The 14,399-nt window shown below is 33.2% G+C and overlaps 2 protein-coding genes across 2 annotated transcripts; both read right to left on the minus strand.

The window, feature by feature from the left end:
- Positions 1-6,062, minus strand: LOC125059027 (G protein-activated inward rectifier potassium channel 3-like). The gene is made up of 10 exons (XM_047663180.1): positions 5,604-6,062; positions 4,792-5,137; positions 4,506-4,638; positions 2,954-3,142; positions 2,670-2,741; positions 2,433-2,540; positions 2,145-2,251; positions 1,523-1,675; positions 1,181-1,300; positions 1-340 (listed from the first exon to the last, which is right to left on the minus strand). The coding sequence occupies exons 1-10, from the start codon at positions 5,794-5,796 to the stop codon at positions 70-72; spliced, it is 1,692 nt and encodes a 563-aa protein (XP_047519136.1). The 5' UTR covers positions 5,797-6,062; the 3' UTR covers positions 1-69.
- A 296-nt stretch (positions 6,063-6,358) lies between these two features.
- LOC125059028 (ATP-sensitive inward rectifier potassium channel 11-like) lies at positions 6,359-11,763 on the minus strand. The gene is made up of 10 exons (XM_047663181.1): positions 11,039-11,763; positions 10,701-10,839; positions 10,042-10,233; positions 9,754-9,825; positions 9,412-9,522; positions 8,974-9,080; positions 8,639-8,788; positions 7,931-8,050; positions 6,807-6,905; positions 6,359-6,529 (listed from the first exon to the last, which is right to left on the minus strand). Exons 1-10 carry the CDS (start codon positions 11,452-11,454, stop codon positions 6,409-6,411), a joined length of 1,527 nt encoding a protein of 508 aa, XP_047519137.1. The 5' UTR covers positions 11,455-11,763; the 3' UTR covers positions 6,359-6,408.
- Between the last annotated feature and the right edge of the window lie 2,636 nt (positions 11,764-14,399).

A 14,399-nucleotide genomic window follows, 5' to 3' on the forward strand; every position in this document is an offset into this window, starting at 1 on the left:
TTTATGTTATGCGTGTATTAAAATAATTAGAATAGCTTAGGTTAAGATGTCACTGTGGCATTTCGATGTTTATTCTTCTCTCGCTAGTCTATCTGTAATAAATCTTTTATAATTCCATCCATAACTCCTTTGAGTTCCAGTCCTACTCATAGTTGGAGAAAGAGAATCGTCCTTAGAGGGCAACGACCCTTCGCATGGAGACAATGATTCCGGAAGATCAGTTTTCATGTCAATTTCCAAGCCTTTTAATGTGCTGGCGCTGCATAGTGGTGTTTCCACTTGCTCTACCGTATTAAGATTATCTGTGTCTATGATGTAGGCCTCTTCTTTCTTGCAATACCTATAAATATTTAGCTTATATCATATTGTATTCAACTAGAAAACTGCCAAAAAATAGATATATAAGTGCATCAAATACCTATTGAATATGTTGTCATTATAAGACTCGTTATACTTTGGAAATAAATAAACGTAACAAAATATCGGTTACTTGATTGAGGCTTATAGTAATAGGACTTTACAACTATCCTAGCATGAAGGTTACTAAGTTCTAGAGTAGTATCAGTAAAGTTTTTATTATTCATAAGCTATGTCTTATATTTACACTCGTAAATATCTATAACTAGCTGGCCTGGCGAACATCGTACCGCCTAACAGTAGTTTCTTTATTTTTTTTAGTACTTATTCTGCTATTCGGGACCCCGGTGTAGCTAGTAAGATAAAAAAAGAAAGTTGATAATACAACAAATACATTATGTAGAAAAATAAAAATTTACCTTCCCGGAACCCCTCCACTAACACTTGAACTTTATAATATGGTATTAAAGTTCAAATTGGCTTTAAATATTATAACGAATATTTTGTATGGGAATATAGAAAAGTGTTGTTTTTTTAAGTAAGAACCATCCCCGTACTTCAAGGAATATTGTAAAAAAAGAATCAGACAAATCGGTCAAGCCGTTTTCATGTTATGTCGTGACAACGGAAAACGGGTTTCATTTTTATATATATAGATTTCATAATCATACAAGCAAGAAGAGAATAGAATTTGCTTTAATTTCTTAACAGGAGCATTCTTTTTAGAAAGTGTTCACTGTTTGGCAAAACTTAGGCGGTAGTTATATTTAATAACTTTTACCTTTGAGCATGTTTATATTAATAACAAGCGATCGTCACTTACTTTAAAACGTTTTTGAACCTATATCCCCAAATGATTTCCTTGGATAAATATGAAGTTCTGCTTTGGGTACAAGTGCCCATACTCTTGGATGAGCCGTTTAGACATGCCACTATTTCGAACCTGTGAAGGAAATCTTAGCTATAGAAAAAGCTGTATTCTTTTACCAATGAGCATATTGAGCTACTTGATAATTATTTATTTGGGTTGTTTTAAACTAAACACTTTTTATACTAATAGGACATACGAATACTCTACTATCAACGCAGTACATTAAACCAGAATAGCTTAGCTAAATATATCGTAAATTCCCTGATCCATTCTCCACACTGTCATTGAAACTACCTATAATCCATCATATCTTGAGCTGACAGATCATACAGCGGACTCTCGGAGTCAATTATGTGTACAACTGTGATGGGCCATAGAAGGAACGAGTTGCTTTCTTTCAGCTTCAGTTGGTGGATGTAGTTGGAGACATACTCTCCCTCCAATGTTCTGAAAAGAAAATGCTATGGTAAGTATGTAGTATGTGTTACATTAGGACTATATTTCTAACTTCACATCTAGCCATTAAAATATAATAATCTAATAGGTAACAAGTATTAATATCAATTCTGCTTGTCCACGATTGTTAAGTTAAAATATATATTTGTGTTAAAAAAAATCAGTGGCGCTACCACCTCTTTAAGAGGCCTCAGATTTCTGAATGTGTTTCATGATCATTTTTAAATCTAATAGGCAAGTAGGTCAGCCTCCAGTGCCTGAAACACGCCGTCGACTGTTAATGCGCACATAGAAAGAAAGTCCATTGGTGCACAGCCGGGGATCGAACCTACGACCTCAGGTATGAGAGTGGCACGATGAAGCCAACACTGCTCATATTTCGGTTACTAGAGCATATAATTAGAGGAATGGTGTGTAAATATTTACTTTTAATATTTATATTGTAAGTAAAATCTCTGACCTGATTGGTTTTAGTAGATAAGCTGTGATGCTGCTACCAATTAGATGTAAATTTAGTAAATCCCAAACGCGGAACTGCAGGCACATATCACCATCACGAAGGCATACCTGGGCGAAGTAGAAATCTTAATAAATTTCATTAACAATTGCAACTGTTATGATACGGAAATATCTTCTCAAAGGGCCAGCACTTTGGCCCAATTTGAGTGTTTTAGATTATAATTAAAAAAACAACTGTCCCATATATATTTTACTGCAAGTACGGATGAACCTGGAGAAAAATGCTTACCGTAGCCTTCTTACTAAAGCCAACTGAGCTAACATGTTTGTTCGGTCGTATGAGTTTTGTGAAGAGCAAACTTGTAAGACCACCGGATAAAGCTGTACCCGCCACTATCTGCACAATAAACATCTATTACACTTTGAAATCAACTGGAATTCACAGCACAGTTAGAACGATTTTATAAGCGAGTTGAACCTAATTTTTTTTTTAATATTTCTATTCATTACTATGATATATAGTTACCTCTAACACCATAACAATAATAGCTTCAGGACATTCTTCATTTGGAAATCTAACTCCATATCCAATTGTCATCTGAAATGTACAATAAATAATATCTATATTATCATAGTTTCATTAAGCTTAATTTTGAATCAATGTAGGAATTTTAAGGTTTTAATATAATTAAAACAATCTTGATTTAAATTTACACCAGGACTATGTGTTACTGTTAAGCCTTGGAAACGTCATGTACCTATTGGTAGTACACGCGTGAACCAGATACAATAAATAAAATTATGCTCTACCTGAGTCTCAACAGCCATCATCAGGAGTCCTGCAAAGGACGACGTGCCTGTTACACAATGAGGTTTGCCATCACCAATATCATCCTGATAAGACGCTGTCACCACCCACCAAATGCTGGCAAAGAACAGCCAAAACGTGAAATGGGCTACGACCAATAGAAGCAACAGGTAACGCCATTTACTATTGATCTGAAAGGAGATATAGGGCCTTTTTTATTTAATATATGAACTGAACAGGATGAATATATCGTTTTATAATGTGAAGAATAGTGTAGAAAAACTGTTGTTGTTTTGTGTAGAAAAACTTGTGTGATACAACGACTAAGGGAAAGTGTTAACCATGATACGGTATTAGCTGCTTATCATGCATATTATGTTTCATCTATACTTAGATATGGAATTATAGTTTGGGGAAATTCAGTCGAAGTAAATAGGGCCAGATCGCCCGTAAATTATTTTTCCTTTAATTTTTATAATATTGTCCACCCTTTCCAATAGGTTTCATCCTACTATTATTTTTTTCTATTTTTATTTTTTTTAAAGGCTATCTGCACTGGTCTACATGTGGAATAATAACATGAGGAAATTGGCTGTGCCAAAAATCAATCTGGAACTGTATAGGAAAAACACCTTTTATATGTCAATCAAGGATTACAATAATTTACCAAAAGAATTAAAAGATCATCCGATTAGAGTTTTTAAAAATCGACTTGGTTTATTACTTTTGGAAAAATGTATTATTCAATAAATGATTATTTGCGATTAGAAGACACTGTATTTGATATAAATGTTATAACGTATGATATGATATGTATGATACAAGTAATATGAGAATTGATTAATTCACATGACTAATAATGTAAAATGTAAAATTCCTTTAAAGACAAATTTGCGCGCCATTGTGTGTGGCCGAATATCCGAACTTACGATTGTACCACATTACACATTTTTGTACCATATTCTTGCAATAAATTATTATTATTATTATTAAAATCGGGGAAAAATAACATAAGTAAAGGACGTATGCGTTCTAATGCGAAATGGTGGAAGAAAAACTTTAAAAAAAACGAGTAGCAGTGCAATTCTAAGGTAGAAATATTCCGATCTTAGACTATCCATGCCGTGCCTGCGTACTTTGGTTTTTGTTAAATGTTTTAATTTTAAAATCTCTAAGTATAACTATGGGTAAGCAAATCTCATTTATTTATAATTCTGCTGTACATTTCTATGTATTACTTTAGAACTAATTTACTGGTGATTCACAGTAAAACAAGGTTAAGAACTTTAAAATTACTCTCATAAAATGAGACCCAGTTATAGCAAGCCAAAACAGGCTTCGTTTGTTTTTTTTTAAATTAAGGTCTAAAGACCGACGTGACGTAGACTCTTGTCCGACTCGTATCTCTACAACCGATTTGTTTGCAATAATAATACAAACATTCTAAGTACTGATGAATTAACTTTTTAAATAAACACCAAAACAAAATTATTACTGTTTAGAAATATTTGAGTTTGCTGTTTGTGTTTAGTTATTACTAAAAAATCTTCTTACAACAGTGTTAACAATGTCCCTCATATATTTCATAGATTTTGCGGGGATATTACTTCTGATGGGGACATTCTCCTCTCCAGTCTTGAATACCACACGCCGTGAACGAATCTGTCTGCCAATGCCGTGGTGACGACTGAAATTAGCGAAATAACTGTTATTTTAAACGTAAAAATCAATATAATTAATTATTGCTTGGGTTATTATATATTTAATCTGTTGCATTATTTGAAATAGGCCTGGTAGTTGCTTCAGAAGTCAGATTGGCAATACCTTATGTTCTACTTACGTACGTTTTTTCCCAGTCCGTCTTCGTCTACTTGTATACGGTGTCGAGTACCCATAGAGCGACGGTACCTCATTGTACGTACTGTCATTGTAGGTATCTGGTTCAATACTTTCGTAGATTTCGTCTGGAGGACTTGAGCTGACCAAGGGCTGAGTGGATGCGTCGGAAGTGTGCCTCTTTTCAGACGATTTAGGGCTCTCAGTTTCAACATCAATTGTCATGACTAGACCATTGTCTGCTTCTTGTTCGTCGTCACTTGATGGTGAATCGACGTATCCTCCTCCTTCATAGCTGATCGGAACTCTTGTGTCAAAGTTTTTGAGGCACGGAAACGCGATTTCTTTTCCTAAAAACGTAAGATTCAAGGATTGTGAAGATATTTTTAATGATTCTTTCATCATTATTTTTTATTAGTTTAATTCAGATTAAAAAAACTTTATGAATTACTTTGATTGAATAAATAAAAGCATTTTATAGATTACAATGAAACATCATTTACAATTGTTTACTGTCTCGATACAAATTCAAAACGAAATTTTTATCTTATTTTTTTTGGTAATACTTCCTAAATAATTTTACGTTTGCTTTTTGTACATTTTATTTCCGAGTAGTTAGCATATTAGCAAGAACCAGTTTAATTTAAACCAGAACTGCTACCCATGACAAAAAAGAATCATCGAACCGAAAATTTTATACAGTGATTATATACCTATGTCTTGTCTATGATACGTGTCTTTTATATTAAGAGAAATCGATACTCGTTAGGGTGATGTTTTATTTGAGTTTGCCTTCCTTTAAAATTATTGCCTTACCTTCGACATATGTCTGTGAGATCCTGTACTGTTTCATTATTTCTTCATTAGTATACACTTCTGTTTGAGTCATTCTTGGTATTTCGATGGAAGATCTACCAGATGAATTTCCAATTGCTTCTGAGTAACTCAGGGACCTTTCCAGGACCCTACTTTTGCTACCTCTTCTTTCTGATTCGTAATTATTCGCCATTATACTTCACTCTCACTTCATTGGTGTCTTTTCACTTATGAGACAATCGCTTTCAACTCTTGAATTTGCAAAACACTTTAAATTATCTAGAAGATAAATTTTGATAAGAAATAACCAATTTACTGCGTAGATTTATAGAGTTTATTACTAGAAAATGTTCGGAGTTATTTAATAGATTTATTTCATAAATATTTAATTTAATATGTTACGTTTTATGTTGTCTTTTGTCTTAAACTTAGCCACGTTTTACGTCAAATAGTTATTCTAAGTTTATTTTCAATGTGTGAATAGATGTGTTATCTCGTGTCAAGATATTGTGTCGAGATAAGGATAATAAGATATAATGTTTTCAATAAACGGGCGTGAAATGTAGGTCGGTGAATTATTTACTTAGCAAAGATTTGCATGGAAAATTACTTCAATTATATCTTATGAATGCTACGTGACCTACGCAAATGCTTTTAAAACACAAATATTCCGTATGGATATGGATGCATTGATTAAGTAACTCTTCTGCTTTCTTGATTAAACTCAGTACGGCTCGCTAGTATAAAATAATAAATTACAGAATTCTACAATCACTTTATTAAAAACTATACAATTATTAAAACATTATAACTTCTTATTGCTCCTAAACGATGAACTCCTCTGCAGTTCGAAGCTTGACACCTTCTCGCTGAAGCTGCCAGGAGTACCAGGTCGATGAGACTTGGATCGGGAAGATGGCCTTGAACTGAAATATTATTATAATTCTTTTATCTTTACGAGACACGTTTAAATGGAATCACCTAGCGAATATAGACGTAAGTTTATTAAATTATTTGTACAAGTGGAATTTTCGTGCGTTTCAGCTAACGTCACTCAAAGATCCCCTGATGACCACGATACACGACGTGTTGAATATAATACTTTGATACTATGGAATTTATCATTCAACGGCTTCTTTACTTCTTAAAAGTTGTGAAAGGTTTTTTTATATACTTATTAGAAAGAAAAATAATAGTTCATACTTGTCAAGGTCATAGGCGCTGCAATAAGGAGTATCCACTGGCTCCATTGTGTCCAATTTATTATGATCAATTACATATTTCTGCTTCTTGGTGTTGTATCTGAATGGATCAAGAATACTTTAAGTTACGTCTTTGGATATTTGCATAATATAAACATAACATCTAAGAATCAGATCGTCGCTGTAGAATGATAACCTCGTATGTCCAGAGAACCAAACATTACAGGAAACGAAAAAAAAAATTAATTTCGTCAATGTTCGTTAAAATATTATTATGTGTTTTTGTCCATAGTTTGGGATGGTTAGAGGACTTATTTATTAATAACATAAATAAGTCCTTATTTCATGATTATACCAGTTAAATGACATAAGAGTCAAAAGCCGCGTATCGACTACGCGCTCCAAGAGGGCGAACATTGGCGCGCGCTCCAGCCGCGCGCAATGGATACCACTTTGGAACGCGCGCCAATGTGTTCGTTGGAGCGCCCGAACGCGGAGCGGTCCGTTCCGATGGGTGTCGGTTTTTTACCACGCATCAAAGGTGGCGCGCGCGCCAGTTGGGACGGACATATCGTATTTTTGTGTTTGTTGCGCTCCGAATTATGGATAACCAAAGTTGCCGTAAATTAATACAACTGTATGGTACAAAAGAACTGCTGTGGAATAGCAAAAGTTCTTCGTATCATAATAAATCGCTTAGAAAAGATGCTTGGAGAGAAATCAGTACTATAAATTGTACACGACTGGCTTCTATTAATTATGAAGGGTCGAACACTGGAACAGTTGCCACGCGCGCCAGGCGCGCTTAGTTGATATACTTCAAATATTTGGAACGCGTTTCACGGAACGCACTCTCGGAGCGGTCATTCATGGCGCGCGCTCCAGGAGCGCGTAATCGATACCCAGCTTAAGAATAAAAATTAAACGGTGTTTTGACATACGAGGTTATCATTCTACAGAGACGATTTGTTTTTTACAAGTTATGTCTTTGGATGGCATCAATTATTCCTTTTATCGTCCAAATAAATTCCTTTATATTTTATTAATGGAGCCTCACAGGCAACACGAATTTATATTTTAATCTATCACCGCGCCATAACAATTAATTATTCTTGAATCACTGACCTGACGACAGAGGGAAATCTTTTGCCCCATACCACTTCTCTTGGTAGATATGAACTCTGGCTCTGAGTATATGTACCCATAGATGCTGAGGCACCTTTCAGGCTTACTGTGATTTCATAGCTGAAATTAAAAAAATTGCATTATTAAGGCACATGGAAAGTCTCTCCAAATCCTCCGTAACCAACAGTATCGACTTTTGCATATCATAATTTTTTTTATAGAACAGGGGCAAACGGGTAGGCAGGGCTCATCTGATGTCAAGTGAGCCCATTGACTTTCTCAATGCCAGAGGGCTCGCGAGTGCGTTGCCGGCATTTAATTAGATGGGCAGGTACACGAGAACCTAGACGACGCAAAATATCATCGTTATGGCTGAGAGTGCACGGTGGTCAAGTCAGTAGGACAATTGTTCTGATTGGCCAATTGTTCTGATTGAACAAGGAAAAATATCGAAGATTGACCTTCAGCAATTAGAGAGGCACCGCAAGAGAAAAAGAGTCTAACTATTCCTTAATTATTCGGGTGTATGGTTGATTTATTTATTAGTTTTATTTATACCCGTATCACCAAATAATACTATTTTCAGCAATTAATTTTAAAAAACATTCTAGATATTCCGCTCGTCAATCAACGATAAGTAGGTATATACAACATAAATTGGAGACGTATTATGTTTCATGGTTCATTTTCAAATAGAAATAAAGATACCTGTTATCAGTGAAATGTTGAGGTGTGAATGTGTAAAGTGGGCTGTCGGCATCAATGACGTGCAGAAGAGTGACAGGCCACAGCAGGAACTGACGCTGTTGCAGCTTCAAAGATTCCGCGTAGTAGCGTACTACCTCACCTTCCTTTGTTCTAGAAGTAATGGGTATTTGATATATATAATTATTTATTGACTTACTCAAAGCAAAAGCGACCAACACAAACAACACAAGAGTGAAGTTTTTTCTTCTTAAATTATGTAAACTTATTTATTGTGTAAATATGGAATATATATAAAAAGGAATCCGTAATTTTAAGTTTAAAATTAATAATTATACCTTCGTGTGTGTATGTAGTGAGCGGTAAACTCCGAACATATAATATGGTCGTAGTTGAGATCCCAGGCTCTGATCATGAGGCAAAGACGGCCATCTCGCATACTTATCTGAAATAGTAATAGCATTTCAATGTATTACATCTTCCAGAAAAACGCTATGCCATTGATTTGCGTACTACATATTTATGGTCGTTCATAAGTGTTACCTATATGTGTGATCTAAATTAATATTATATTTTAATTTCATTTATCTGTGCGCCATTTTATTTATGTAAATGGTATTATAACTGCCGTAGTAGACACATCGATTCTCATAAATTTGATTTGAGTATTGTCAGGTACATACTTATGCCATATGATTTATAACAAAGCTTTCTTGTCTCGGAAGCATCCATCGTCAAATTCTGATTAATAAAATATGATTATTAAATATTATTACCACAGCCTTTTTACTAAAACCGACGCCATCTCTTGACAGTTTCTCAGGTCTAGTTAACTTAGCATACACAACACATGTAAGAACTCCCGAGAGCCCGGTTCCAAGTATTAGCTGAAAATAATAAATATTCTAGTGATAAATCTCACTATTATATTTCGAAGTCATTAACGATCACGCTGTAACTATATATGTGATGTGACGAAAACACATACTATTAAATTACAAATATACAGGGCAGGAAACTTTTACAGCTATGATTGAGCTCTCTGGTATCAGAAACTTTTCTATGTACCGACGTCGTGTCGCCCAATTATATAATTAATATTTTTTTTTAAATAATACCTGCATGACAAAGAGAAATATAGACTCAGGACATTCTTCGTCAATCGCTCGATCACCAAACCCGATGGTCGTCTGAAATTATAATTTCCTCATTTTAGTAATGAATTAAATGATCGAATTCCTTTATTAAATAAGTGCTTATTTAGGTCATCAAAGAGACCGAACGGATCAAAATTATCACATCGAATTGCCAAATTTGCTTTATTAAAAGACAAATGAAATTTGTTATTTTTGAAATTTAGGTGTATAGAAAATGTTCATTTTACACAATTTAAATATTGGACGAACCTGTGCCTCAACAGAAGCCAAGAATATGGTAACGAAGTCCTTTCCCCCAGTAACGCAGAGGCGTTGTGGTGGTTCTGGTTCGAAGTCGTAATGTGCCAGAGCAGAGATGTACCAGAATACTGCAAAGACCAGCCAGATTGCGAAATGGAGACAAACCGTTCCCATCACAATCCAACGCCAACGAAGGTTTATCTGAAGTGTTTATAAGTAAATGTTACGTAATTTAATTAATGCTTATATTTTATTACCGATATTAAGAATTATTTCTGTCTGTCAAGAGATAAAAAGAGTGGCAAAAAAAGATTGGAAGAATTTCTTGCTAGTTCTCGGAGGATCTTTAGTTTTTTATTTACGTTCATCTCTCTCGCTTCTGTCGGTAGCTCATGTTTGATCGTCGTAGTCAGCAAGGAAACATTCTGCTGCTGCTGCAGGAGCGGACAATCTGTTTCCACCGGTTTATGTCCAGCGCCACTCTTATTATAGTATATAGTTCATAAATGCGCATTATATTACCAATATACATAAGTGATATTTTAATTTGATTTGATAAATGCATGATTAAGTAAGATTATCGGACGTAGCTGGTTATGTGAGAAGTGCTGCGCTCATTTCTTGATCCTAAAAAGAACTGGTGAATCTTAAAGGCAGCTAGTTCTTACCAGTGTATGAAATGTATCGTTTAACAGTCGTATCTTCCCGAATGGTACGTTTGATATGAGAGCGATATTTTCCACTCCGTCCTTGGATACTAACCGCTTTGGATACTCACAGTGACGTTTGCGAAAAGATGGCTCTGATCTGAAAAATAAGCACTAGTTTTTACTATTTGTTATATTATATATATTATATATGTTTGTCTTTTAAAACTTAGTTTTTTTATTCTTGTTGTATGGCTATTGCTTAAATATCTTATCTTAAAGATTGGATCTAAAATTATTCTAAAATTACGTTACATGCTTATTTATTACGACTACGATTCCTTCTTGTCTTGACTTACCTTTTCTTCGAAGGAGGCGTTTTAAATCCAGATTTAATTGGTACGAAATGATTGACTTTCTCTCGTTGTTCCAAACTAGAATTACTGTGTGTTATTATAATTTTCGGCAGCTGTTTTGATAGTCGACGCAATCTCTCTGATTTAGTCTCTCCCAATATTGAATTTATGCTTTCATTCGACTTCAATTCATTTACAACATTAAAACCTATGTTAGGTTCATCGGTGTCATAATTTTCATTTAAATGTTCTTGTGTCTTGCAATTTAAATCGTTGACAGTGGTTTTTTCTTTGATACTTTCATAATCAGGATCTTCACTTTCATTTAAATCTTTGTAGTCCTTTAGATATCCCAAACATTCATCATATAGTTGATTTATTTGATGGTATTCACTATCTATAAGGTTATCATTTTCCATTATTTTTTCTTATTTCGAAACTCGCCACAATAACCTGATTTTAAATTGTGATCTCAAACTAGGTATTATAATTTGAATTTTTAGTTAGAACTCAAACCATGTGTCGCAAATTACCAAAACACTAACAATAAATTTTTTTAAGATTTTAATTTTCTTTAACAATGATTACAATGTCACTGGCACTGATGTTATCTTGCGTTATCAGTCGTGATTGCTCGAGAGATGACTGCAAGATACGCGACCTTCTCTCGCGAAGGTTTTTCACATTTGGTACAACTTTGCCTTTGCCTCCTGCATGCAATTTCTGTAAAGTAGCTTAAAACAATATTATAACGTAACGCGTAATTAGAACTACTATGCTTTTACTCCAAAACTAAAGAAATATTTTTATTATTTTCTGAGATTTTACTATGATATAAATGCGATCATAGAAAATATGAAAAGCTTCAAGGTTTTAAGAACATTACTATAGTTTTCTTTAAGAAAATCATACGTAATGTGTTCGAATAATTATGTATCCAATTATTTTAGTGAACAATATTGAAATGTCAAATAAAATTAAAATAAATAAATTTGAAACTTGGAATAATTTAGTACAAAAAAATTTTGCAACAGACAAAAATATTGATATTCGTAAAAAACGTCATAACGGAACATACCACAAATCTATCACGACATTTTCCTTTGTTAAATATGCATTACATACTATCTTTCTTGACACGACCGAGCAAACATAAGATTAGAACGCTTAGTCAGAACCAATCATTATTTTACACCGCAGATAGAAGAAAAGAATAATTTTCTATTATGTAGTTCTACTTGGTTTTAACTACAATGAAACTAATAATGTTGTAACAACATGTTTTCTCTTATATATATATTAGTTATATTATATTTAGCCACATATTTAGATTACTATTTGCTTAGTGGGTTCTTCGCTATACAGTATCACAAGTATTTAGACAATCATATGGCGTTTAATAATAACAATGACATGTTTGTTTTTCAGTATTAAACAAAAATCTAATAATATCTATAGCATATTATCTTAATGAGGTCATCCGGCTTCCTTTATTAGCAATAAATAATTTATTATTAGACAAGATACTCATTATTCTATTCAAGGGAAATTATTCTTAAAATTTCGAAAATTATTACGACACGTCTTGCACGATTGCTACGTGCCAGCGTAGTGTAGTGATTAATCTAATAAAATCTTCCTGTGTAGACAGACAGGCCGGATATGACATACATTATATAATGTTTTCTTAATGTAAACTAGGCAAAGGCAAACAACACTTGTTGTAGTGAAATAGATGATGGATGCCCAGTATCTTACGTTGCCTTCTGCGCTTTGAACTGTAAGATCAGACTATGACTAGCAAAAACTCGAGTTTTCTTAAGCCAAGCGAACGATCGGTTAATCTGACTTATTTGTCGAATTTACTTCCAGGAGTATATAAAGTAACTGTGCGGTTCCTGGGTCAACGGGTTGTTTTTAAATAACGCAATAATATAAGGTGCACTATTTATTATTACTCGCTTACAACATTGAGAATGAAAATAAATTAATTCTAAATTAATATATGCTATTGATTATATGAAATGAAATGCAATGCTATACTAATAAAATGCTGAAGTAAGTGCCTGTGTCCCGCCGCGCCCTAGGGGCGTATCACCGACGATTGAGGAAAGCGCCATAAATATATAAATAAGAAAACCCGAAATAGCGAAATATACAGAATCGGTTCGTACAGTAATAAGACAAATAGGTCTAGGTAAGTTGGTCCAATAAAAAACATAATACACGAACATAACATTTATATTTTTTAGGAAATACAGGTAGTTCACATATATTATCTATTCTTATGTTGAGATGATAAATAATTATTATCTGCTATTTTCTATATAGGTTTTTATATAATTCTATTTATTATTATTTATTTATTATTAATTCAACGCCTATTTATCAACTACTTTTTGGAACGTTGTACATATATCATTTTTATATATTTTTTAACATCAAATAATTAATTTAATAGATTTATGATTTTATTACTAATTAAACTATGGTAGACTCATATAACAAATTTACCTAAACACTTACTACTACATAAAGAATGGAATAATATTTTGATAAAAGTTCATATGATGTATGTTATAAATTGTACTTGATTTATTAAAAAATGTCACAACCATGTATGATGTATATTTACAACGTTTTGGGGCAATGAGTATATCAGGAGATATTTGTACTAACTCAAATAAAACAAAAACACAAATATTGAAACAACCATTTATTGAAATTAAATGTAAAATAAAAATAAATTATACAAACTGAAAAATTTCAACAGAAATAAATTTTGTTTTTAATTACAACAGCTGTGTCTCACTTTTTTCATTTTATTTCAAACATAAAACTTAATTCTAGGAATATATATTGAGCACCTAACTCGAGGAGACTAAAACCATTCTCAGAAAAAACTCTTTGTTTTTATCGTTCTATTTTTATTCTAGGATGTTGTATTGTAACGCGAAGCTTGATCAACTTGACGCGTCACACCGTACAGTTAAGTCTTGTGAAATAAATCTAGAATTTTGTCTAAGCTTGGAAATATAAAGGATGAGTTATGGGTTACCACTACAAGCATTTATAACGATTAATTTATCGAAACCTATTGCCCCCTTCCCCTCATGATCTATTGTGCTTACATTTAACAGTTATATTATCTATATTTAAACTATATACTCCAATACAATATTGCTTCAGATTTTATAAAATTTATCTCACTGCTCGTAGTTAAAACTTTTCAAGTATTTTACGATTCAAAAATGCATTAGGCATGTAACGGAATCGATATTATAAATACTATATGTGTTTTAGACCTATAATTTCTTATATTATTGAAATGTTATTAAAATAAAATTGTACTCTTATTTATATT

Source organism: Pieris napi, chromosome 19, assembly GCF_905475465.1.
Source record: "Pieris napi chromosome 19, ilPieNapi1.2, whole genome shotgun sequence".
NCBI classification, from domain to species: Eukaryota; Metazoa; Arthropoda; class Insecta; order Lepidoptera; family Pieridae; genus Pieris; species Pieris napi.

Bases quoted from the DNA above. Each gene is read 5' to 3' on its own strand.
- LOC125059027 (XM_047663180.1), bottom strand. From the start codon at position 5,796: ATGGCGAATAATTACGAATCAGAAAGAAGAGGTAGCAAAAGTAGGGTC. The intron at 4,639-4,791 runs GTAAGTAGAACA...CGCTAATTTCAG, and splicing joins CGGACTGGGAAAAAACGTAC to TCGTCACCACGGCATTGGCA. The intron at 1,301-1,522 runs GTAGTTTCAATG...TTTCCTTCACAG, and splicing joins CAAGATATGATGGATTATAG to GTTCGAAATAGTGGCATGTC.
- LOC125059028 (XM_047663181.1), bottom strand. From the start codon at position 11,454: ATGGAAAATGATAACCTTATAGATAGTGAATACCATCAAATAAATCAA. The intron at 10,234-10,700 runs GTAAGAACTAGC...TAAACACTTCAG, and splicing joins ACGATACATTTCATACACTG to ATAAACCTTCGTTGGCGTTG. The intron at 9,523-9,753 runs GTATTATTTAAA...TATTATTTTCAG, and splicing joins TATTTCTCTTTGTCATGCAG to CTAATACTTGGAACCGGGCT.